Raw genomic sequence first — 26,612 nt, 5'->3', positions numbered from 1 at the left:
CGACAAAGAAGTCTGGTAGGATTCTGATAGAGATTTCACTAATTTTTAGATCAGTTACAGAAGTAAAGTCATTTTAACAGTGTTAAGTCTTCCAATCTATAAACATAAAATGTCTTTCTACTTATTGTTCTGTTCAGTTCAGTGGCTCAGTCGTGTATGACTCTGTGCGACCCCATGAACCACAGCACGCCAGCACCCCTATCCATCACCAAATCATGGAGACCACCCAAACCCATGTCCATTGAGTCAGTGATGCCATCCAACCATCTCATCCTCTGTCGTCCCTTTCTCCTTCTGCACTCAATCTTTCCTAGCATCAGGGTCTTTTCCAATGAGTCAGCTCTTCGCATGAGGTGGCCAAAGTATTGGAGTTTCAGCTTCAGCATCTGTCCTTCCAATGAACACCCAGGACTGATCTCCTTTAGGATAGACTGATTGGATCTCCTTGCAGTCCAAGGGACTCCCAAGAGTCGTTTCCAACACCATACTTCGAAAGCATCAATTCTTTGGCACTCAGCTCTCTTTATACTCCAACTCTCACATCCATACATGACCACTGGAAAAACCATAGCCTTGACTAGACAGACCTTTGTTGGCAAAGTAATGTCTCTGCTTTTCAATATGCTGTCTATGATGGTCATAACTTTCCTTCCAAGGAGCAAGTGTCTTTTAATTTCATGGCTGCAATCACCATCTGCCCCAAAAAATAAAGTCAGCCACTGTTTCCACTGTTTCCCCATCTATTTGCCATGAAGTGATGGGACCACATGCCATGATCTTAGTTTTCTGAATGTTGAGCTTTAAGCCAACTTTTTCACTCTCCTCTTTCACTTTCATCAAGAGGCTTTTTAGTTCCTCTTCACTCTCTGCCACAAGGGTGGTGTCATCTGCATATCTGAGGTTATTTATATTTCTCCCGACAATCTTGATTCCAGCTTGTGCTTCCTCCAGCCCAGCATTTCTCATGATGTACTCTGCATATAAGTTAAACAAGCAGGGTGACAATATACAGCCTTGATGTACTCCTTTTCCTATTTGGAACCAGTCTGTTGTTCCATGTCCAGTTCTAACTGTTGCTTCTTGACCTACATACAGGTTTCTCAAGAGGCAGGTCAGGTGGTCTGGTATTCCCATCTCTTTCAAATTTTCCACAGTTTATTGTGATCCACACAGTCAAAGGCTTTGGCATAGTCAATAAAGCAGAAATAGATGTTTTTTTCTGGAACTCTCTTGCTTTTTCAATGATCCAGCGGATGTTGGCAATTTGATCTCTGGTTCCTCTGCCTTTTCCAAAACCAACTTGAACATCTGGAAGTTCACGGCTCATGTATTGCTGAAGCCTCGCTTGGAGAATTTTGAGCATTACTTTACTAGTGTGTGAGATGAGTGCAATTGTGCAATAGTTTCAACATTCTTTGGCATTGCCTTTCTTTGGGATTGGAATGAAAACTGGCCTTTTCCAGTCCTGTGGCCACTGCTGAGTTTTCCAAATTTGCTGGCATATTGAATGCAGCACTGTCACAGCATCATCTTTCAGGATTTGAAATAGCTCAACTGGAATTCCATCACCTCCACTAGCTTTGTTCGTAGTGATGCTTTCTAAGGCCCACTTAACTTCACATTCCAGGATGTCTGGCTCTAGGTGAGTGATCACACCATCGTGATTATCTGGGTCATGGAGATCTTTCTGTACAGTTCTGTGTATTCTTGCCACCTCTTCTTAATATTCTTGCCACCTCTTCTGCTTCTGTTAGGTCCATACCATTTCTTTCCTTTATCGAACCCATCTTTGCCTGAAATGTTCCCTTGGTATCTCTAACTTTCTTGAAGAGATCTCTAGTCTTTCCCATTCTGTTGTTTTCCTCTACTTCTTTGCATTGATCGCTGAGGAAGGATTTCTTATCTCTCATTGCTATTCTTTGCTTATACAAGTGTATAAAAATAAGGATGACTTTTGTATATTGATTTGTATTCTGCAACCTTGCTGAACTTGTTTACTCTAATAATTTTTTTAGCAGATTCTTTAGGATTTTCCACATAAAAGATCATGTCATTTGCTAACAGAGATAGTTTTATTTCATTTCCGGTTTGGTTGCTTTTGATTTTATTTCTTTTGCTTGCCTGATTGCCCTTCAACAATGTTGAATAGAAGTGGAAAGAGTGGACATCCTTCTTGTATGAAGATCTGACCTTAAGGGGAAAGTTTTCTGTTTTCTCCATTAAATAAGTTTTCAAAAAAAATAGAAAAAGAGTCTTACCCTTATAGAGCTTACTGTCTAATAGAGGAAACAGGCAAAATCAAGTATTTGCAAACTCTCACCTTTTGGGTTTTTATAGAGCCTTCATTGCCTAGGCACAATTGATTAAATCATTGGCCTTAACTCAATCTCCAGCCCCTCCCACCTACCCAGAGGTCTGTGGGGTGGAAATGAAAGTTCTAAACTGATAATTACATGGTTGATTCCCCTGGCAACCAGCCCCCATCCTTAGATGGGTCCAAAAGTCACCTAATTAACATAACAAAAGACATTGATCACTGTCATCACTTAGGCAGGCAATTCCAAGGGTTTTAGAAGCCAGTTCTGATTATGCTGATCATATGGCTGCTATTAATGTACTAGGGATAAATTAGAGGGCCAGGACAGCTTTTTCTTAGTCAAAACAGGAACTATTTTTTTAACCCCTAAAGCATCTAGTTTTAAAAATCTGAATCCATTTCCAGTGGTGGCTACTCTTTTGCTGATGAAATATGAGGAGCAATTAGATAGTTCTGTTGGTTAGTCAACTGTCAAGATTGGTAGCATAATCATTAGTATTTTCACATAATCTTCTTATTCCTCAATAAGGAAGCATTTCACACTTCTTGGGTATGGGTCCCATGGTACCAGGATTTTTATATTTTCACATGGACAAGGAGGGATAGAAGCAGAATAGGGAAAGAGGTTTTCGGATATAAGAGTAAATATATTTTCTAACCTAGATTTAACTCTTTTAACATCAATTATTTCTATCCATCAATTTTCCATGTTAAAAAGTAAATTCCTAGGATAATATTAAAAGAGTTTAATCAAAAGAGTTTGAAACAATTATTTTTTTCTATTAAATTTCGTGACTTAGAGGTATTCAACATTGCTTTGTCTCAGAATCACCTTTCCTAGTTCTAACAGGTTCAGAGGGCCAGAGAAATAAAACAACTATGATTACATCACCAATCTTGACAGTTTGTTTATCAGCTGCATTAACTAGTTACTCGTCATATTTCATCAGCAAAAGAGATGTCTCCCTTGAAAATGGATTAAGGGGACTTCCCTGGTGGGCCAGTGGTTAAGATTTTGCCTTCCAATGCAGGAGGTGCAGGTTCCATCCCTGGCTGGGGAATGAAAAGCCCACATGCTGCACAGCTCAGCCAAAAAATAAAAATAAATGAAATAATAATAAGAATTGTAAAATAATGTTTAAAAGAAAATGGATTAAGATGTTTTAAAACCAGATGCTTTAGGGGTAAAACAATAATAATTTCTATTTTGGTGAGAAAAAGTGTTGGGCCTTTAGTTTATCTCTATTGTTAAGTGTTAGTCACTCAGTCGTGTCTGACTCTTTCCCACTCCATGGACTGTATGTAGCCCACCAGGCTCCTCTGTCCATGGGATTCTCAAGGCAAGAATACTGGAGTGGGTTGCCATTTCCTTCTCCAGGGGATCTTCCTGACCCAGGGACCAAACCTATGGATGATGAACAGTACCTATTCTATACCATATATATGGATATCCAAATATATGTTTGCATATGCATATATATGGGGTTTCCCTGGTGCCTCAAACGGTAAAGAATCTGCCTGCAATGCGGGAGACCCGGATTTGATCCCTGGGTTGGGAAGATCTCCCAGAAAAGGGAATGATTATCCACTCCACGGGGATCATGAAGAGTTGGACACAACTGAGTGACTAACACTTTCACTTCACTTTCATGCATATGTACATTTTTAACTTCATAGACAATTCCTAAGGAGGAGACACTTTGAAACTAAGATATATCATTGTTGCTTCTTTAAGAGAAAAATTTATTTTAGTTAGTTTATGGTTTGAGTCAACTTATATATCACATATAATTTATAAATATCAAACATACTCAAAAACAAAGTTTGGCTTATTTGGATATTTCATTGAGCTAATAAGCCCAAGGGTAGATCTTGATTGACTATAGGTGAGTTTGATTAGCAAATATTCCTGAGACAAATCTTCGAAGAGCATTTTTATTACTTTGCTCTAGTGAATTCCAAGATTTCGTGCTGTCATATAGTAACAGGCTGCACATAAAACCTTAGTACTGACTCAGCAAATGACAGCTGGGGCGACTCCTCAATATTGGTGCATACTCTGAATTGGCTCTAGTCTACACCAATGGTGGTGAGTCTTCATTAGAATATTAAACAACTTTCTCGCTTATATGGTTTTGCATTAAAGCGATTCACATACACATGTAATACATTGTATGATTGGTATCTCAGGTCGCACTGAAAGCATATCCTATTTGTATTTGGTGACCAATCCTCATGAGCTTCCCTAAGGGAAAAAAACCTACAGAGTTGAGTAGTTTGTTTTGGGCATAGTCTCACCTACCAGTGTCACGGCTTCCTAACCGTGGCACGCCTAAGTCCTCAAGCTAAATCTGCTTGCCCAAAGGCACTAGTGTAGCGTTTGACTCAAACCTGCCCTTCCATGTACCGGGGCCACTTTTCCTCCTCCTCTCTGGTGGCATTTAAACTCCCATTGAAGGAAATGTCATGTTTTAGGAATTTAGGTTTGTCCACAGTAGTGTAAAAGTGATCAGCTAATCTTCCCAGTCTGTGTGTGTGTGTATGTGTACACACATACAAAGGTGTGCTCTGTGATGTAATATGTTGCACGGATGACCTGCTTCCTGCTCTGCTCTGTGAGGTGGGAAAGGAAGACAACCAAGCAGGTGTATAATCAGGAAGGTGAGCACTGCAAGAAGCCTCTCGGGGTGAAGCTGAGGCACTAGCAGGTAGAAGGAGTCAGTCCACTGACTAGAGAATGGGTTCTCGCCATCTCCTCTCTAATCCCAGATAGTCTCCTACATGGGCTCCATTAAGACAGGATGGGGAGACCAGCACAGACCCTCAAATGCCCTACGCTCTTAGAATCTATTTTCTGAATGCAAGGGTTCTTCCTAACGGGTCTCTGGAAGAGAAGCAACTGGTCCCAGTCAAAAGGTCAAAGACAGAGAGGTTTGTTTTTACTTTTTATCTCCCTCATTAAGTTTTGTACAGAGCTTCTCAATACATAGTGGAAACAATGTATTACAGCAATTCTAAGATTATTTTTTTTTACAATTTAACACTTCTGAAACTGAGATGCATCCTGTGATCAATGGCAATTTATAGGATTGATGTTGCCTGGATTGAATTTCTTATATGAGCATGTATTTCCACTAGGGTCACTACCGACCTGAGACCGTTTTAAATTAGATTATCTCCCTGGGTTGTTTGCAATGCCCTGGTGGTGTGAATGCAGATCTCATACCTATGTGAGTAAAGGTTATTGTTCAGAATCTCAGGGAGGAGTTTTCTTTCTCTCTCCTACCAGGGCTGAGGTTGAAAAATGAAATTGTCCCTTGGGAATTCCAGCTTTATGCCAGGGTCTCTTATTAGATTTCCTATCGTAGACATTTTTCTTGGTAGTTGATAAAATAATGGCTTATCTTATAGCCAAAAGAATTTTAGAAATTCCATAATGGAATTAAAAATGCTTGTCTCCAGGGAGAAGCATTTCTTCCCAGTTTCTTACTTGAATTGAAAATGATTGTCTCTAGGGACAAGCATTCTTCCCAGTTTCTTACTTCTGAGTAGCAACACTGCCTTCTTCAGGTCTTCACTTGTCTTTCAGAGCCTGCCAGACTTCTCAAAAAGAGCCAGGTAATCACCCTCCAGATGAATGATTCACTGTGCAATTTGTGGATATAATGGGATTTGTTCATTTGTAATTTCATCAAGATATAATTTTTGAGTAAATATTGTTGTAATGCTATAATTACCACTGTGGTGAATCTGTTCATTTGCTTTTGCAAATATTTATAAGGTTATCTATTCTATGCACTGGGGAAGGAAAAAAGATGCCCAAGAAATGGCCCCTGACTTAAGGGAGCTTTGAGTCTGTTATGATTGGGTAAGGCATGTGCTAAATAACTGTAATGTAACGTAATGTAGAAAGTGATAAAACCAGGGGAAAAGAATGGAAAAGCTATCCCATGATATTCAGGAGAGAAAGAAATCATTTCTAGTCTGGGAAAATCAAAATATACTTTATGGATGATATGAGTTATAATATTAAGGGGGAAAGTAATAAGGATTATCACTTAAAATGCTTTGTGCACTTAGTCACTCAGTCGTGTTTGACTCTTTGTGACACCATGGACTATAGCCCTCCAGGCTCCTCTGGCCATGGGGTTTTCCAGGCAAGGATACTGGAATGGGTTGCCAAGCCCTCCTCTTTGCCATGCCGCCTCCTCCTTTAGTTACATTATTTTATGTAGTCCTCTATGAAATCAATGTAAATTCCATTTTACAGCTGAGAAAACTGGTTTTGAAAACTGAATAGGTTTTTAGAGGCATAAACCTTGTTGGAAAGGCTGATGCTTATCAGTGGGAATAGTCGGAAAAAAAGCAAGGATGTGGGAAAGCCAGGGGCACATGCACAGATCATTGGAAGCGTAAAGGCAAGTGATAAGAGAGATAAAACCGAGTGCTTTGTTTTGGCTAGATAATGAAGGAATCAATGAGAGTTGTCATGGAGATAGAATAAAATAGCCTGGTAGATGGTTTACTGAAGTTCTAACAAAGGAAAGTGAAAGTGAAGTAGCTCAGTCGTGTCCGACTCTTTGCGACTCCATGGACTGTATCCTACCAGGTTCCTCCATCGATGGGATTTTCCAGGCAAGAATACTGGAGTGGGTAGCCATTTCCTTCTCCAGGAGATCTTCCCAACCCAGGGATTGAACCTGGGTCTCCTGCATTGTAGGCAGACACTTTACCGTCTGAGTCACCAGGGAAGTCCCTACCAGTGGAAGAATAGTTGTCAAACATGAGGCAGTGATCCAGGGATTGAGTGTCTAGGAGAAAGTAATACTAGAAGAAATAGTGAGCACAAGAGAATATGGGACATTAAGGTCCTGTCCTAATGAGCTTAATTACAAGTATCCCAATACTGTCTGTGCCAGCAGAGTAAGAGTTAGGAGAAAGGGCCAAGCGATTGTAGGATGTAATCAGTGGTAAGGCTAGTGCCCATGGAGGGATCATCTTAGACCAGAGTGCTTCAGACTCAAATGTGGTTCAGTGAGGTACCATAATATGCAAAAAGTGATCCTCATACGTGGACCTTGGTGACTCATGAAGTACAGGGAGACTCATTCTCATCAAGGAAGACCTTTCAGTGCCCAATGAGAGAGACTGAGAGCAAATCTGAACCACAAGGACAAGGACTGATTTATGCGAAAGGGGGCTTCTCTGGTAGCTCAGCTGGTAAAAAAATCTGCCTGTAATGCAGGAAGCCCTGGTTCAATTCCTGGATCAGGAAGATCCCCTGGAGAAGGGATAGGCTACCCACTCCAGTGTTCTTGGGATTCCCTGGTGGCTCAGACGGTAAAGAATCCACCCGCAATGTGGGAGACCTGGGTTTGATCCCTGGGTTGGGAAGATCCCCTGGAGGAGGGCATGGCAACCCACTTCAGTGTTCTTGCCTGGCAAATGCCCATGGACAGAGGAGCCTTGTGGGCTACAGTCCGTGGGGTCGCAAAGAGTCGGACACGGCTGAGCGACTGAGCACAGTACAGCACAACGTGCTAAAAGCATTGATCAGAACCAGTTCTGCCCCCTCTGCTAGTTACCAGTTTCCTAGGGTGCGAAGTTGACTTTTAATCCCCATTCTATCATTGGACAAACTGGCATAACAATTGGGCATCAGAGACTTAGGTGGGAGGATCAGCCAAAGAGTCTTCTGGCTGGAGCTTTGTGGTCTTTCAGTGGAAGACTGAAATGGTATGCTCTCCACCGCTCTAGGGATCTGTTAATTTCAAAGCACCCTTACATCAAGCATGAAGAAGTCAAAGGATTACATTACTTCTAATCCATGTTTGTTTACAGAGAAGGTAACTGATATCTACTGCCAGCCTGAGTTCTCGTTTATTCTAAATATATATATGTATTTTTTATTTTTGACTGCACTTTGTTTGGGTCTTTGTTGCTGTGCATGGGCCTTCTCTGGTTGTGGAGAGTGGGGGATACTCTCTAGTCAAGGTGTGCGGACGTCTCGTGGTGGCTTGTCTTGGTGGCAGAGTGTGGGCTCTAGGCACGTGGCTTCAGTACTTGTGGCTCCCAGGCTCCAGAGCACAGGCTTGGCAATTGTGGCACTTGGGCTTAGTTGCCCCATGGCATGTGGGATATTCCCAGACTAGGGATCAAATCTGTGTCCCCCGCATTGCAAGGCAGATTCTTAACCACTGGACCACCAGGGAAGACCTCATTAATTCTAGAACAATTATGGGTAGCTTGAGTAGGGTTGGAAAAATCTGAAACCATCAGTAGGCGGTTGAAATCACTCAATTAGTTTAAGAGGAGAGCATAAACAAGAGATTTTAAAGTCGTGAAGATACAATGTGTGTGTGCTCAGTCGTGTCCAGCTCTTTGAGACTCCCTACACTGTAGCTTGCCAGGATCCTCTGTCTGTGTAATTTTTCCAGGCAAGAATACTGGAGCAGGTTGCCCTTTCCTCCTCCAGGGGATCTTCCTGACCCAGGGATTGAGCCTGAGTCTTTTGCATCTTCTGCATTGGCAGGCAGATTCTTTACCACTGCACTACCCGGGAAGCCCCTAAACAGATACAATGGTTGCAAGTTTTTTTTTGTTTGTTTTTTTTTTAAGTGAAATTGTTGAAGGAAATAGGAAAGGGAAAAAGCAAACAGAGGGAAGATCCAAGGGATCTCACAAAGGCATCCTCTGAACGTGGAGAAAAAGAGGAGAAAGGGGAGTTGGACAAGAATTTGGAGGGAAGGAGGACAGGAGAGAATGACAGATGTCGTACAGAAACAGAGAAGGAATAAAACCATTAGATGGTCTACTAGGAGGTCATTGTGACCCCTAAGAGCAAGCATGATTTATGCATGAGTGAACAAATCATACCACAGTGGATGTAACATGAGTGAGCAGTAAGGAAATGAAAGCAATATAGTTTTTTCCCCTCAGAGATACTTGGCTATGGAAGGAAGGAAGGAGGGAAGGAGAGGCAGGAAAGGAACTCTGAGCATAGAAACTCAAGAGTTGAGAGAAGTTTTTCATTTTGATTTTCAAATCTCTGAAGTGTTGTCTTTGAAAAGAATTTTCCCTAATCTTCAGTGTCTTATTGCCTCTATTTTCGGCCGTGGGGTCAGAGTCATAGGGTCCTGGGTTCAGTTTATGCTGCTGCGTACTAGCTTTACCTTTCCCATGGAGCATAAGGTGTATGATTTTGACAAGTTACTTAATCATACTTGTTTCACATGCAGATGAACATTATGCTTTTTTTACTTTGTGATCCTTCTTCCCAGGAGGAGGTCTGATTAAATCAGTTGTCATCATTCAATGAAGCGCAACACTTCTGCAGAGAATAGTTCACCAAGACCTTCTCAGATGTGCTGCTAATCTATGTGCACAAGGTTTTTACAAGATAAATGATTATGGCTCTAGAATAGTAATACCACCTTATACATGCATTTTTCTTTAAATATTTAAAAGAACTTTCACAGGCATTTTCTAATTAAATTTGCATAACATGCTCTCTGAAAGCAGAAAGAGTGAAGTAGCTTAAAAAAAAAAACTAGTTAATAAGGCCAAATAAAAATTTCCAAGTGGCAAAATAAATTTAATCTCATCTTGAATTTGTCATGGAACCTATAAGCTATAGGACCAGTTCTTTTGTCTAAGCACAATACCAAAGGGAATATTTCTTTTGTTGACTCCAATATATATTGTAAAGAGTTGAGCCAAAAGACATACAAATATTTTATTTAAACAATATGAGAATCGGGATTTAGTAAGGGCTGCCCAGGTAATTTGGACTAATTCTCCTACTGAAAACAAATAGAAAAGCTGGGGAAATGTAATAGAACTAAAGACACCAAAATGCTATCAAGTCAGTCAAGCGCTGTGTTTCTAAGATCCAAAAGAATGAAAAGACCCAGAAGGATAACCAATCTGTAAAGTCAGATTTGGCCTAAGTTTGTCAGGTTATTTTAGGAAGAAATGGTTGAGAGAATAAACAGAGATTTTACAGATTTATGGATACAGAGGACAGAAGTTGGAGTTCAAGGCCCAACAAAGAGAATATCTAGTAACATCTCCCTCCAGATTCTTGTTGGAACCTTGAAGGTCCAACCTAGGCATAAGAACAGGCCAGACAGAGACTGGCCTTCACTGAAACAGAAACCCAGCTCCAAACTGTCCTAAGTCCTAATTGAATTAATTAAGTTAATATGGACTTTCTGTGTCCCCAACCACATTAAAGGAATATATCATCTTAGGCCTAAATTAGATCTATAATTTTTTCATAAACTATAATTGTTAATCAAGAGTACTCAGAAATATGAGGAAACAAGACAGGTGCCTAACACTAAGAAATAATAGGTATAAGGAACTTACGCTACTCAGTAGGGAAAGATATATATGGTTGTTATTTATTTGCTGACTTGTGTCTGACTCTTTTGTGACGCTATGGACTGTAGGCCACCAGGCTCCTCTCTCCATGGGATTTTCCGAGCAAGAATACTGGAGTGGGTTGCCGTTTCCTTCCCTGGTAAAGAGTCTGCCTGCAATGCAGGAGAGTTGGGTTCAATCCCTGGGTCAGGAAGATCCCCTGGAGAAAGGAATGGCTATCCACTCCAGTATTCTTGTCTGGAGAATCCCATGTACAGAGGAGCCTGGTGGGCTATAGTCCATGGGGTCACAAAGAGGCGGACACAACTGAATGATTAATTTTCTTTCTCCAATACATACACACACATATATAGATATAATCTAGTAAAAAAAAAAAAAATGAGCAAAGGACCTGAATAAACATTTTCCCAAAGAAGACATACAGATGGCTAAGAGGTATGTGAAAAGATGCTCATCACTAATCCATCGGAGAAATGCAAATCAAAACCACAATGAGATATCACTTCACACCTGGACATAGTTTTTGTCAAAAAGACAAGCAATAACAAGTGTTGGTGAAGATGTTGGGGAAAGGGAATCCTTTCACACTGTCGGTAGGAATGTAAAATAGAGACAAAATCTGCAAAAAATGATGAATCTTCCCTGTCTGTAATTTTTATAAGTAGGAAAAAATCAGTGAGGATAAAAATAACACAAATATTGCTGTTACTTTAATTGAGACATATAAAACCCTATACTCAACAAATTCAGAATATGCACTGTCTTCAAAAGCAATAAAAATTTTTACAAAAATGGACCATATGCTTGTCATGAGGTAATAAAATTTCAAATAAATTATTCAGAGTATGAACTCTGGCCACAGAGGGATTTAATTAAAAATCACTTAGAAAAAATCACTTGAAAATCTTTATATGTTTGGAAATTAAGCAACAGCTATCTAAAAAACTATGTAAATTAAAAATACATATTTAAATAAGTGATAATGAAAAGACTGAGTAGTAACATTTTTGGAATAAAGTTCTGCCTATATTAGAAAATAAAAATATGATGTAATTATCTAACTATCCATCTTAAGTATTCACAGAAAGAATAGCAAACTGAACCCAAAGAAAGTTTAAAAATGTATAATAAAGAGGATCAAAAGCCAGTGCTTGGTTCTTTAAACAGACCGAGCAAATTAATGAAGGGAAAAATATGTAGAAGAGCCAAATAACCAGTATCAATAATGAAAAGGAGATAACATCATGGATTCCACCAACATCAAAGAGACTGTAGGAAAACACAGCTTACCAGAAATTAATGAAGAAGAAATAGAAAATATAATCAGCCCTATAACTATTACTGCCCAGAAAGTAAAGTCCAGAACCAAAATATTTCACAAATACATTCTACATAGGACATAAGGAAATCATAATGCCAATCCTGAGCACTGGAAAAAGAGAAAACATTTACCAGTTTGTTTTATGAGACCAACATAATCTTTCTTTTCTTTTTTTGGACAAGGTAATGGCTATAATTCCCTGTGTTGTACAATGTATTATTGATGCTTATTTATTTTATCTTTTAACCCCATTCCCCTAACTTGCCCCTCCCTCTTTCCCACTGGTAACCACTAGTTTGTTTTCTGAATCAGTGAGTCTGTTTCTGTTTTGCTACATACATTCATTTGTATTATTTTTTAGATTCCACATATAGGTAATATTGTTTCCCAACTCAGGGATCGACCCAGGTTTCCTGCATTGCACACAGACTTCTGCATTGCAGGTGGATTCTTTACTGACTGAGCTATGAGGGAAGCTCATTTATGGCTGAGTAATATTCTATTTTGTGTGTGTGTGTGTGTGTGTGTGTGTGTATAAAATACATCTTCTTTATCCATTCATCCATTCTTGGACACTTGAGTTACTTTCATATATTGGCTCCTGTAAATAGTGCTGCTAGGAACATTGGGATGCATGTATTCTTACAAACCAATGTTTTCATCCTTTCCAGATACATACCCAGGAGTGGAATTGCTGGATCATCTGATGGTTCTAGTTTTAGTTTTTTGAGAACCCTCCATGTGGTTTTCCGCAGTGACTGTACCAATTTACATTCCCCACCAACAGCGTACAGGTGTTCCCTTTTCCCCCACATCCTTCCCAACATTTGTTATCTGTAAACTTTTTAATGATAGTCATTCTGATAGGTGTGATACAATAGCTCATTGTTGATTTGATTTGCATCTCTCTAATAATCAGCAGTATTGAGCATCTTTTCATGTGCCTGTTAGCCATCTGTATGTATTCTTTGGGAAAATATCTATTCAGGTCTTCTGCCCATTTTTATTGGGTTACTTGTTTTTTGATTTTGAGTTGTATGAGCTGTTTATATATTTTCGGATATTAACACTTCGTTCATTGTCATTTGTGAATATTTTCTCCCATTCTACAGGTTGTATTTTCATTTTGTTCATGGTTTCTTTTGCTGAGTAAAAGTTTAAAGTTTAATTAAGTTCCATTTGTTTATTTTTGCTTTTATTTCAGAGACCAGCATAATCTTCATACCAAAACCTGACAAGACTATTATCAGAAAGGAAAGTTACAGGTACTCCATTCTTTCCAAATTGATCTGTACAGTCAGTGCAATCCCAAACAAAGTCTAAGCTGGTATTTTCACAATTGACAAAGTGAAAGTGAAAGTCACTCAGTTGTGTCCGACTCTTTGTGACTCCATGGACTATATAGTCCATGAACTTCTCCAGGCCAGAATACTGGAGTGGGTAGCCTTTCCCTTCTCCAGGGGATCTTCCCAACCCAGGGATCCAACCCAGGTCTCCCACATTGCAGGCAGATTCTTTACCAGCTGAGCCACAAGGGAAACCCATAATTGACAAGATTATTCTAAAAATTCACATGGAAATCAAAGAATCTAGAATGGTCATGATACTATTAATTTTTTTTTTTTTAAAGACCTGTGTACAATACTGGGGCTTTGCAAGTGGCTCAGTGGTAAAGAATCTGCCTGCTGATGCAGGAGATGAGGAGAGATCCCCTGGAGAAGGAAATGGTAGCCCACTCCAGTGTTCTTTCCTAGGAAATCCCATGGACAGAGGAGCCTGGCGGGCTACAGTCCCTGGGGGTCTCAAAGAGTAGGACCCAACTTAGCGACTAAAACAACACCACGAAGTATACTACAAAGTTACCTTGATTAAGACAGTGTGGTAATGGCACAAGGATAGACAAATATACTCTACTCATAAAATGCATCTTTCAGAGAGTGAAAATGTAAATTATAATCTGAGAGAATATATTTGTAATACATAAATTCAGCAAAGAAATTTGACCTGGAGTAAAGTACGTCTATGAATCCAAAAAAGAAAAAGAAAAACACTCATACTCTTACATACAAATAGAAGCAAGAAACTCCTGAAATATCCTGTTCAGTTCAGTTCAGTCCCTCAGTTGTGTCCAACTCTTTGTGACCTCGTGTGCTGTAGCATGCCTGGCCTCCCTGTCCATCACCAACTCCCAGAGCTTGTCCAAACTCATGTCCATCGAGTCAGTGATGTCAACCAAGGAAATATTCTGTAATTAATCTAATTATTGACATTGTTGTTGTATAGTCCTTAAGGCATGTCCAACTCTTTTGTGACCCCTTGGACTGTAGCCCAGCAGGCTTCTCTGTCCATGGGATTCTCCAGGCAAGAATACTGGAGCGGGTTGCCATTTCCTTCTCCGGGGGATCTTTCTGACCCAGGGAGCAAACCATCATCTCCTGCATCTCCTGCATTGGCAGGTGGATTATTTACCACTAAGCCACCAAGGAAGCCCATGTAGTGCATAGTGAGAGTGTATTCTTCTCCTTGGCCTGGGTTCACAGCCCTCTCTGATCTGGTCTCCACTATGCATCTGACTCTACCTACCACTGCACACTCAGGTCATCTCTCTGCCTCAGCCATTAATATTCCTAAACCATGCCTATCCCGGATTTGAATGCTTGCAGGAAAAGTACATCAATACTGTCGAGTCATAACAAATAATTAATATGTCTCTGTTGAGTGAATGCATGCATGAAAGAATAAAATAATATCTTCCTTCCTGTTCTCCGCTTTTCAAAATCCTATCTATCCTTTGAGGTCCACACATACTGCATATCCCATCTCTTCTGTGAAGGCTTTCCTACTAATTCTTCCCTGAGTTCTTCTAGCTCTTAACAGAACTATCCTTTGATTTTTATCACATTCTGTAATGCATTATCTTTTTTTTCATATTCACAGATGCTATTGTCCCATCAAAAGAATAAATTCCAGAAGAGCAAGGAACATGTCTGTCATCCATTAGTATTATAAAGTATCTGTCCAACTGTCTTGTAAACAGTGGTGCTCAATATTTTTCAGGGAAAGAAGAAGTGTAATGATGAAAAATGCAGTCCCTAAATTCAGATAGACCTGAACTCTGGCCTTGGTTCTGCTGTGTGGCTCTGGGCAGTTACCTGACTGCTCTGTCAGTTTCCTCATCTGTGAAAGATGGATAATAATACATCCTTAAAAGGATGCAATGAGTGCATGCATGTGTGCATGCTTAGTCTTGTCTGACTCTTTGTGATCCCATGAACTGAAGCCCTGCCAGGCTCCTCTGTCCGTGGGATTTTCCTGGCAAGAATACTGGAGTGGGTTACCCTTTCCTCCTCCAGGGGATCTTCCCCACCTAGGGATCAAACCCACATTCCCTGAGTCTCCTTCATTGGCAGGCAGATTCTTTACCACTGTGCCACCTGGTAAGGCTATAATATACATAACAAAAATAGGAAGTACATGTTAAATGATAGCTAGCAGTAGTATTCAGTATTAATTATGGCTCTGACTTGTAAAAGCATTCACTCCGAAAATTAACAGGGAAACAAACATGAACACAGACCAGTAACCAAAAAACTGAGAATAATAGAAAAGCCAAAGAAAATTTCCAGCATGTGAAAATGTCCAGCTTGTCTTTCTTCTACTGCAGACTAATCTACACATGGCCAAAGGTCTTCAGGGAGTTCTGTTTCCTAACACTGCAGGAATTTTCTCATTCCATCTCAGATGTCTGTTTTCTCCCCTCTTTCTGATATACAGGGTCTCAAACAAATGACACAGGATAGCTTCAAAGACAGTATTATCCACCCCAGTAATTTCTTTTCTGCTCGTAGTGAAGGTCAGAAGTGTCCTTCTCTTGCAAAAGACATAATGCAAACCTCAGGGTTCTTATATCCTTTAGGACCCTCTCAATTTCTTCTCCTGTCTCATTAGCACATGAGAAGAAAAGCTGCTAAATAACTTAAATTTAATTTTACATTTGTTTATACTTCAAATTAAATGGTTAGATAGTATCACCGGCTCAATAGCAAACTCTGGGAGATAGAGGACAGAGGAGCCTGGCGTGCTGCAGTCCACGGGGTCACAAAGAGTCGGACACAACTTTGCAATTGAATGACAAATGAAAATACTTCAGATTATCAGGAGAATAGTTAAAGCACCTTCATTTATGTATCTAGGATTCTCACGGGATTTCTCAAGAGTAACTGATCCATCCTTAGTGAACTGTACCCCTTATTGCCACCTATTGCCATCATTACCATCAATGATGAATAATGCTGAGAGTAGCTACCACAGATAAAATTTGTTACGTGTGCCCTAACCAAGCAGGAAGGGGTGAGGCAGGATTGAAGCCCCTTCTTGCCTGGGTGTGCTTCCACACTGAGTTGGGAGAGGCTCCATTCAATCTTACTTTTGTGCCTAACACCATGGGCAGAGCCCATATTCAGGTTTCTAATAACTCTCTTTCATAGTCCTTTAATCCATGGCTATTCACACTTGTTCGCAAGGGGCACTAGTGTTCCATAAGCTGTACAGAGCAAGTGTTTGACTGTGATATTGAATGATTGCCTTTACCCTATTTACAAAGGAAAAATGTTAATGGATCACATATTCTCAATTCAAATTTTTTCTCCAGTCATTTTTTACAAGTCCTTGTCTCCAGACACCACTTTCCTGCTTAAGGTTGCCAGTAGATGAGAGAAGAAAATGAAATTGCAAATTCCTGTGAAGAGGAAATCTCAAAACCAATCATTTGTTCTTGGCTGAACACTTTGTTGGGTGATATATTTTAAGATGTGTGAGCTGGTAGTTGTGAGTTTATATGGTATCTAAATAATATAGGTGCATTTCTTTTTGCTAGTAAAATATATATATAACTAGTGTGTAGAGGAAGTAAAAATGTATTGATTTGTGTTTTTTAAAATATTTAACAAAGAAAATGTTGTTCTGCAAATAAGAGCATATGTTCTGGATCTCTGCCCTTCTGAACAAGTCTGAGATGCTCTGTCTCAGAATAGATATTTTATTCCTCCAAAGAACATGGATAGAAATGATTCATGGATAAAGGCTGAGCCTCAGTACATGTACTTATTTATTTTACATGTAATTTCATGTATCTATGTAGCTATTTATGAACTGTTGCTGAAACGGATATGAATGTTTGAGGATTCAAGCCGTCGTTTGACATTTAGTATCGCGTAAACAAATCTGAGTTCTTAGTTTTGTTTGGCAATAGAATTTTGTGATTGGGAAGGGCCATGAAGGTATTCAGAGCAAAATATCTGAAACTTGAACCTCCCAATAACTGGCCTTCTGCCCTCTCCTGTGAACACCTCCAGCAGGACCTTCACATGACCCTAACTTCAAGGTGAAATAATAGCATCTCTGTTCAAGGCCGTGTTATTTACGTGTGGATCTGTGTGAAGGAAATGAAGCAACACAGCACATTCTTAGACTAGCAGGATGCTTTACAGTAGGAATTTGTACCATGAGTGCAAATGTGAAAGTGTATCCCTATGTATACAAATTCTTTGAATCATAGATAGTGGAGCAAAATCATGTTTTAAATTGTAATCTTCAATTACATGATACTCAGTTTAGAAATTTCCATCCATGGCCTGAGAGGGGAAGAAAATTCTCTTTATATATACTACCTTCATTCACACAAGACATTTTATTTATATTACTGATTTAATCAAAATCTCCTACTGTGCAAATGTTCTCCATATGGGGAAACAGAAGACCAGGGTGCATAAAGCCAGTTCTTTGTGTCTTTCAACTTTTAAAAAATTATGGACATATAATGTTTTGCCTATTTTTTTTTTTTTTTAGATTACAGGATATGGCATTTTTTTTCTTAATCAAGGTAAAAGCTAAAAATATAAAACTCAGTTATCATCATCTTATTTTGCCCTGTATATACTCTTTCAATTTCTCAGGCAAAATTTTGGTGTCTTCCCAATAGAGGATATGGTCAAACAGAAATGATACAGAGTCTGAACGATGGGAGAGAGTGATCTGAGACCATAGCAAAGAGAAAGATCAGGACTGAACTGGTTCAGGGGCAGAGAAGTAGTTAGGCAGTTACCATGGAAGGAGTTAGGAAGCTATTGGAGAGTAATTACAGCAGAGAAACAGGGAGTAGAGTGAAGGGGATTTTGTAAGAAATGGATGTGAGACCAAATCCTGGATCAGCCATCCAGTGGCCATATACCTTTGGAAGAGGTTTTCATCTCTCTGGACTGCCATTTCCTCAAATGGGGAGACTCCCATCTTCCAGAGCTGTGGGGAAAGAACCTGTGTGAGGCTGGTGAACCTCATAAACAGTGTTTTTGCTTTTCCCTTTCAGCTCTAACTTGACTCTGTCCTTCCTGAATTAGAGACAGCCGTGATGATGATGTTATTAAGTGTAAAGAGTCTGTCGTTATTGTTCAGTTGCCCAGTCGTGTCCAACCCTGCAACTCCATGGACTGCAGCATGCCAGGCTTTCCTGTCCTTCACTCTCTCCCGAAGTTTGCCCAAGTTCATGTCCATTGCATCGGTGATGCTATCCAGCCATCTCATCCTCTGACACCCTCCTCTCCTTTTATCCTCAATCTTTCCCAACATCAGGGACTTTCCCAATGAGTCAGCTGTTCACATCAGGTGACCAAAGCTTCAGTATCAGTCCTTCCAATGAATGCAGAGTCTACACATCCCCAAATGACCCTCCCTTTTCACTACAGAGAATTTCAAAATTTATAGAAAAAATAAAATGTATAACAAACCTCTGTGTACCCATTACCTAGCTTCAACAATTACAAGTCACTGTCCATCTTTTTCATCCACAACTCCATCCACTCCCTACTTTCTGCATTCAGATCAGTTCAGTTCAGTTCAGTTGCTTAGTCATGTCCGACTCTTTGAGACCCCATGAACCGCAGCACGCCAGGCCTCCCTGTCCATCACCAACTCCCAGAGTCCACCCAAACCCATGTCCATCAAGTCGGTGATGCCATCCAACCATCTCATCCTCTCTCATCCCCCTCTCCTCCTGCCCTCAGTCTTTCCCAGCATCAGGGTCCCCTCCAATGAGTCAGCTCTTCGCATCAGGTAGACAAAAGTATTGGAGTTTCAGCTTTAACATCAGTCCCTCCAATGAACACCCAGGACTAATCTCTTTTAGGATGGACTGGTTGGATCTCCTTGCAGTCCAAGGGACTCTCAAGAGTCTTCTCCAACACCACACTTCAAAAGCATCAATTCTTCCGTGCTATTTTTTATAGTCCAACTCTCACATCCATACATGACCACTGGAAAAACCATAGCCTTGACTAGATGGACCTTTGTTGGCAAAGTAATGTCTCTGCTTTTTAGTATGCTGCCCAGGCTGGTCATAACTTTCCTTCCAAGGAGTAAGCATCTTTAAATTTCATGGCTGCAATCACCATCTGCAGTGATTTTGGAGCCCCCCAAAATAAAGTCAGCCACTGTTTCCATTGTTTCCCCATCTATTTGCCATGAAGTGATGGGACCAGATGCCATGATCTTAGTTTTCTGCATTATTTTGAAGCAAATCTAGACATCATATCATTTTATCTACAATGTTTTAGGATGTATCTCTAAACAAGGAATTTTTAAAAAAAAATACAGTCATAATACCATTGTTGGTTGTTTTGTTGCTAAGTCATGTCTGACTCTTTTGCAACCCTATGGAATGTAGCCCATCAGGCTCTTCTATCCATGGGATTCCCCAGGCAAATACTAGAATGGTTTGCCATTTTTCTTCTCTACATAATACCATAATACACCTTTAATATTTAACAGTTACTCCTTAATATTATTAAGTATCCAGTGTACTTAAATTTCCAATGTCTTTTGCATTTTTTAGCTTACTTGAATTCAGATAAAAGTTATATTCACAAATTACACAGGTTGTTTTTTAAATATCTTGATCTATTAGCTAACGTGCTCTTCTGTTCTCTGTATTTTATGTAAATTAGAAGATTCATCAGATTCATGTTGATTTTGTTATTGTTGTTGCTACCATTATTACCTATGTCAGATAAGTTATATCACATGAACACACCAAGTGGTATTGCTTTTGAGGATGTAATTTTTCCAACTGATGAACAACTTTTGGAAAAGGTCTGAACAAACCAATCTATAATCTTCCCTCAATGTAAATAGTGCATAATTACTTCCTGGAAAATTTGATATATATTAAAATGTACAAATATTTGTCACTTATATGTAATATGGAGTTGGGCTTTAGACTCAGATAATTATAAATTATTTTTCCTTCACAATTTTAAAGCTTTTCAACATTTTTCTCCATTGGCAGAATTTTGTTTCTCCAAACAGTATTGGAAAATGTGAATATGTTTTCTGATAAAACAAATGATATCATAATGACATCCTGGGAATATATGTAGTTCAAGTATAAAATTGTTTCATAGCTAGGAAACCATCCCCATAGGAAGATGTAAGGAAACTGGGATGGTGGCAAAAAATAATAAATTCATTTAAATTCTTTTCTGAACATAAATATAAATTTATAAATCTCTTTGTGCTGATATAATTGGCCTATAAGTCTAATAAGGAATTTCCCTTCATCTCTGAGATGAAGAAAATATAGTCAAATGTATGCTGTCCTCAAATTTACTTGTGTCCTTATGTGATATACTTCTTGCCTTTTTCTTTTATTAAAGCAGTTACTTTCTTCATTGTCCTTTGTATTGATATTTAAATACTGTGCATCATTCCAAGATGGAAGTCATTTTCTAATCTAAATTAGAAGATATTTTATCATTATTCCTTGAGGCAGGAATTGTTTGTTCATAGTACCTTGATGGTTCCTGGTAATAGTAAATGCTTGTTTAAATATCTATTGAATGAACTTACTCATCCAGTAATCATCATTAATATATCTTATTATTATGCACAATTATGTACTTTCATGTGTGTTAATTGTATCCCCATGCCATTATTATTATGACACATTAAATGTGTATCTTTTTACTCAAGGTAGAATCATAACTAAGTGATCTCTTCTAAGTCATATTGCTGGAATAACTAGGAGAAGAATTTAGAACTCCTGGCTTTGGTTTCATTATTTCTACCAATAGGTTTCTTTTTGCCTCAAAATATACAAGTTTTCTGTTTGTGCTGCCTAGTCGTTGCCATGTCTTCAAAAAACATTTGTCAAAACAAATGAACCAACGCCCCCCACCCCCAGAACAGTGAGTAACTGCCCCCAAATTTGCATACTAGCTTTAACCCTCAGAAATTCAAAATAGGAAAACAGTCATTTTGATGACAAAATGTGCCTGGTAGGAGAAATGGCTCTCTTAAAAGCAAGTTACGTTATTCGATGTGTGCAAACTGCAAAGCAGGTGCAGTATCAACGCAGTAATTGTTCAGAGGCTGGAACTTTGTAACTATGGAGACATTACCTCATAGTGTTCCAACAGGCAGTGCCGGCCAGATCGGAAGTTGTAAGCATAAAGGTAGCTTTGCTGGGTTACCGCCCTGTGTCTTGAGTTGCTTCCAGTGAGTGCTAAGCACCTTCATCGTGATTTGTTTAACAATCTTAGCCAGTATCAGTATTGGCTGTGTCGGTACTTACACATTCACATTAGAATCCTGGCATCAGCTTGGTGAAGAAATCACAATGTCTGGAGAGTGCTTTAAGGTATTTAGATTAACAAGTGAGGTCACTTGAAAAAGAAAATCTGCCTTGAATCTCAGTTCTCTTCATTGCCTAATGCCATAATTTATTTTTCCAGAAAAGAAAAGATTCTTGTCTTCCAGCCAGTTTGAGAGACGCAGAAACCATTCAGGAAATGTCAGCAGTCCTGCAGAGTGGAGTCCATGAGCTAGAAGATAAGAAGGAGACTCAAGCACAGTAAGAAAGTCACAAATGAGTTTCAGAGGATGAGGATGGAACATTTGAACTATTTGTTTCAAAACGGCTTATAAAATAGAACTAGAATCGAGTCTACAAATTTCTTAAAATTAATGATAACATACGACAGTTTCCTCAACCACTGTTTTGTAATGTTTAGTCCCTGAGTAATAGAAAAATTCACCTAGACAGATCTCCATCATATCAGACCTGGTAGAGTTTCCAAAACTCATATCTAAACATGTTAAAGTAATTGGCAGACAGTTTCTTTAAAACTACTTTACTAACAGAGAACTGCTGGAGAATTTTGGTTTAGGAAATGTCTAGGAGGATGTTAAAATGACAACTCTGTTTTTACTACTAATGTAAATCATTTTATCCTCTAAAGCATCAGCATTTGTTTTCCAATGTTTTGTTAAAAAATGATCTTTAAGAAAAACAACCGTATATTAATGCATATATATGGAATCTAGAAAGATGGTACTGATGAATCTATTTTCAGGGCAGCAATGGAGACACAGACATAGAGACCAGTCTTGTGGACACAGTGGGGGAAGGAGAGGGAGGGAAGAATCGAAAGAGTAACATGGAAACACGTAGATTACCATATGTAAAACAGATAGCCAGTGGGAATTTGCTGCATGACACTGGGAGCTCAAAGCTGGTGCTCTGTGACAACCTAGAGAGCTGGGAGGGAGGGGACACATGTATATCTATGGCTGATTCAGGATGATGTATGGCAGAAACTAACATAATATTGTAAAGCTATTATCCTCCAATTAAAATTTTTAAAATGATCTTCTATATTGACTATACACAATTTAAAGCCAATGTTACTTTGGACCTGGATGTCCTATGTTTACTGATCAGTTCAAGTCCATTTTAAAAATATTTATTCTTAGAGGTCATCTGAGAAATATTAATAACTTGTCAATATGACCAATGCCGCATTGAAATAACATTGAAATGCTGGAATTGAATGTTTATAACTACCTCTGCTTTAGTGTTAACTAGTTACAGAGGAAGCAAAATACCAAGTAAGGGCTTGGAAAATTCCACATGGGAAAGGGAAACCTAACCAAGCACCAGGAAGAAAATCTCTCATCTTCCAAAAGGAGTCTAATAGGTCTGTGAGGGCAGGGTTCAAACAGTGGGCTGCCCCATGCTCATCTCTTCCTGAAATGTTTTAGCTTTTCCAACAGTGCATGCTGCCATTAGAGACTTCTTGTTCAGCTACAAAAATAAGAACCCCCCCGTGGCCCTAGACCAGATTTCTTTGATCACAACATTTGCAAAAACTCATTGGGAATCTTTCATGAAATTAAATTTATTTGGAAATGCACTTGTTTTACCAAAGGAAGAAAAAAAAAATCGGAGCTTATAAAATGAACATGCTGAAAAGATATAGTCAGTTGTCTTTAATGAAACCCAGATGTAAGGAACTTTGAAAGATAAAGGTCCTTTTCCTGCTTATTCTAGACAGTGTCAGGGAAAAATTATGTCATATGATCTGTCTCATTTTAGACAGAGATGAAATGTTTGCGATTTGACAATAGACTTCTGTAGTCTCCTTTTCATTACCACCCCTGTCATACTCAAGAGGGTATCTTCATGGGTTAGAGCTTCTTTGATGAAAGATGAGTGGTTGGGAAGTCAGTAGAGTGGCATGTACTGAAGCTTTTTAAGTACTGCACAGTAATAATGTAGGCTTTCCAGGTGTCACTACTGGTAAAGAACCCACCTGCCGGTATAGGAGACATGAGACACGGGTTCCATCCCTGGGTTGGGAAGATCCCCTGGAGAAGGGCATGGCAACCCACTCCAGTGTTCTTGCATAGACAATCTGGTGGACAGAGGAGCCTGGCAGGCTACAGTCCATAGGGTCACACAGAGTTGGACACAACTGAAGCAACTTAATAATGCAGCTGCCAATGCCATTTAATTATTTTTTAAAGTTGCCTGAGATATCTGTGCCTTGTGAGAGGGACACTTAGAGAAGTCTGATTTTGAGTAGAGAGCTCTCCAGATATATAAGGAACTTATATTCTGATGAAGGAACTTACCAATTATAGAATGAAACAATTGAGACTACCTCTTGGTAAACAAAGAGATTGAGAGTAACACCAGAAAGATGGCAGATTAGGAAGTTTCAGGCCTTTCTTCCCTTACAAAAAGATTTGGAAAAAACAAAAACAAAACAGGACTGGCTCAAATAGCATTATGGGAACACTGGAAAACAAGATCAAAATAGAGATGGTGTGTAGAGGCAAAACACTTAGCTCATAACTTATAGACATGTAGCCCCAGGAAGGGGGTGCTTAGGCTGGCCATGAATCTGGTTTTTCAGAGCTTAAGGATGAGACTCCAGGACCTTGCATTAAAAACATACACATTCACAGGCATATGGATTGCTCTGAGATTACTGAGAAGACCCTCAATGTGAGTCATAAAATGTAGTTGTCATAAGCCTTTTCATGACCTACTCAATGAAAATATTGTTTTACTCATAAAATATCTGTATTGTGGTTTAGGGACTTTGTTTAAATCAATGCATACTATGCCTTTGTATTTATAAAAAAGAAAAAAACTCTTTATTCCTAGTAAGATTTATGTACAAAAATGATGCCTGAAAAGTAAGTCTTTCTTCTCTCTTTTGTGCTATTCCCTTCAGCATCCACATGCACACATACACAAATACACACACATGTACATATGTGAGCTGTATTTGTAGTTATTAATTTGTCGCATGTATTTGAAAGCATACATTAACTGTGGAATCTTTATAAATGCAAGACAATTGAACAACAGGAGAAATTAAAGGGAGAAGGTATGGTAAACAATGATATATTAACGGAAATTATAATCCTGTTTTTTCATGTTAATGGAAAGGGTAGATATAATAGGTGATGAAAGTGGGATGGATGAATTTAATTCAGATGACCATTATATCTACCACTGTGGGCAGGAATCCCTTAGAAGTAATGGAGTAGCCCTCATAGTCAACAAAAGAGTCCAAAATGCAGTACTTGGGTGCAATCTCAGAAATGACAGAATGATCTCTGTTTGTTTCCAAGACAAACCATTCCATATCACAGTAATCCAAGTCTATGCCCAAACCACTAATGCCGAAGAAGCTGAAGTTGAACCGTTCTATGATGACCTACAAGACCTACTAGAACTAACACTGAAAAAAGATGTCCTTTTCATCATAGGGGACTAGAAAGCAAAAGTAGGAAGTCAAGAGATACCTTGAAAACAGGCAAGTTTGGCATTGGAGTGCAAAATAAGCAGGGCAAAGGCTAATCGAGTTTTGCCAAGAGAATGCACTGGCATAGCAAACACCCTCTTCTAACAACACAAGAGACAACTCTACATATGAACATCACCAGATGGTTAATACCAAAATCAGATTGATTATATTCTTTGCAGCCGAAGATGGAGAAGCTCTTAATAGTCAGCAAAAAAAAAAGACCAGGAGTTGACTGTGGCTCAGATCATGAACCCTTTATTGCCAAATTCAGAATTAAATTGAAAAAAGTAGGGAAAGCCACTAGACCATTCAGGTATGACCTAAATCAAATCCCTTATGATTATACAGTGGAAGTGACAAATAGATTCAAGGGATTCGATCTGATAGAGTGCATGAAGAACTATGGATGAAGGTTCATGACATTGTACAGAAGGCAGTGATCAAGACCATCCCCAAGAAAAAGAAATGCAAAAAGGCAAAATAGTAGTCTGAGGAGGCCTTACAGATAGCTGAGAAAAGAAGAGAAGCTAAAGGCAGAGGAAAAAAGGAAAGATATACCCATCTTAATGCAGAGTTCCGGAGAATAGCAAGGAGAGATAAGAAAGCCTTCCTCAGTGATCAATGCAAAGAAACAGAGAAAAACAATAGAATGGAAAAGACTAGAGATATTTTCAAGAAAATTAGAGCTACCAAGGGAACATTTCATGCAAGATGGGCACAATAAAGGACAGAAACTGTATGGACCTAATAGAAACAGAAGAGATTAAGAAGAGATGGTAGGAATACACAGAAGAACTATACAAAAAAGATCTTCAGGACCCAGACAACCACTATGGTGTGATCACTCACCTACAGCCAGACATCCTGGAGTCCAGTCAGGTGGGCCTTAGGAAATATCACTACAAACAAAGCTAGTGGAGGTAATGGAATTTCAGCTGAACTGTTTCTAATTCTAAAAGATGATGCTGTTTAAGTGCTGCACTCAATATGCAAGCAAATTTGGAAAATGCAGCAGTGGCCACAGGACTGGAAAAGATCAGTTTTCATTCCAATCCCAAAGAAAGGCAATGTCAAAGAATGCTCAGACTACCACACAATTGCACTCATGTCACATGCTAGGAAAGTAATGCTCAAATGTCTCCAAACAAGGCTTCAACAGTATGTGAACTGAGAAATTCCAGATGTTCAAGCTGGATTTAGAAAAGGCAGAGGAACCAGAGATCAAATTGCCAATATCCACTGGATCATCGAAAAAGCAAGAGAGTAACCAGAAAAATATCTACTTCTGCTTTATTGGCTATGCCAAAACCTTTGACTGTGTGGACCACACAAACTGATAATTCTTCAAGAGATGGCAATACCATACCACCTTACCTGTCTCCTAAGAAACCTGTATGCAGGTCAAGAAGCAACAGTTAGAACTGGATGTTGAACAACC

At 39.1% G+C, this 26,612-nt stretch overlaps 1 protein-coding gene and 1 non-coding gene across 12 annotated transcripts in view; one reads left to right on the top strand and one right to left on the bottom strand.

Moving 5' to 3' along the window:
- The window catches only part of LMNTD1 (lamin tail domain containing 1), a 475,330-nt gene that overhangs the window by 392,634 nt on the left and 56,084 nt on the right, over positions 1-26,612 (top strand). For 10 of the 11 annotated variants that reach the window (XM_043881337.1, XM_043881336.1, XM_043881335.1 and 7 more), the window contains 2 exons: positions 13,228-13,288; positions 21,806-21,924. In XM_043881337.1, the coding sequence (XP_043737272.1) occupies positions 21,863-21,924 (62 nt within the window). In that variant the 5' untranslated portion in view covers positions 13,228-13,288; positions 21,806-21,862. Of the gene's footprint in view, positions 1-13,227; positions 13,289-21,276; positions 21,712-21,805; positions 21,925-26,612 lie in introns of those variants that run through there. The other variant, XM_043881326.1, reaches the window with a different exon arrangement.
- On the bottom strand, positions 6,997-7,068 carry TRNAC-ACA. The gene has a single exon. It is a non-coding gene; the product is annotated as a tRNA-Cys (tRNA).

This window comes from Cervus elaphus, chromosome 22, assembly GCF_910594005.1.
Source record: "Cervus elaphus chromosome 22, mCerEla1.1, whole genome shotgun sequence".
NCBI classification, from domain to species: domain Eukaryota; kingdom Metazoa; phylum Chordata; class Mammalia; order Artiodactyla; family Cervidae; genus Cervus; species Cervus elaphus.
Note: the sequence above shows the minus strand (reverse complement) of the source record. Positions and strands in the feature narration are given on the sequence as shown.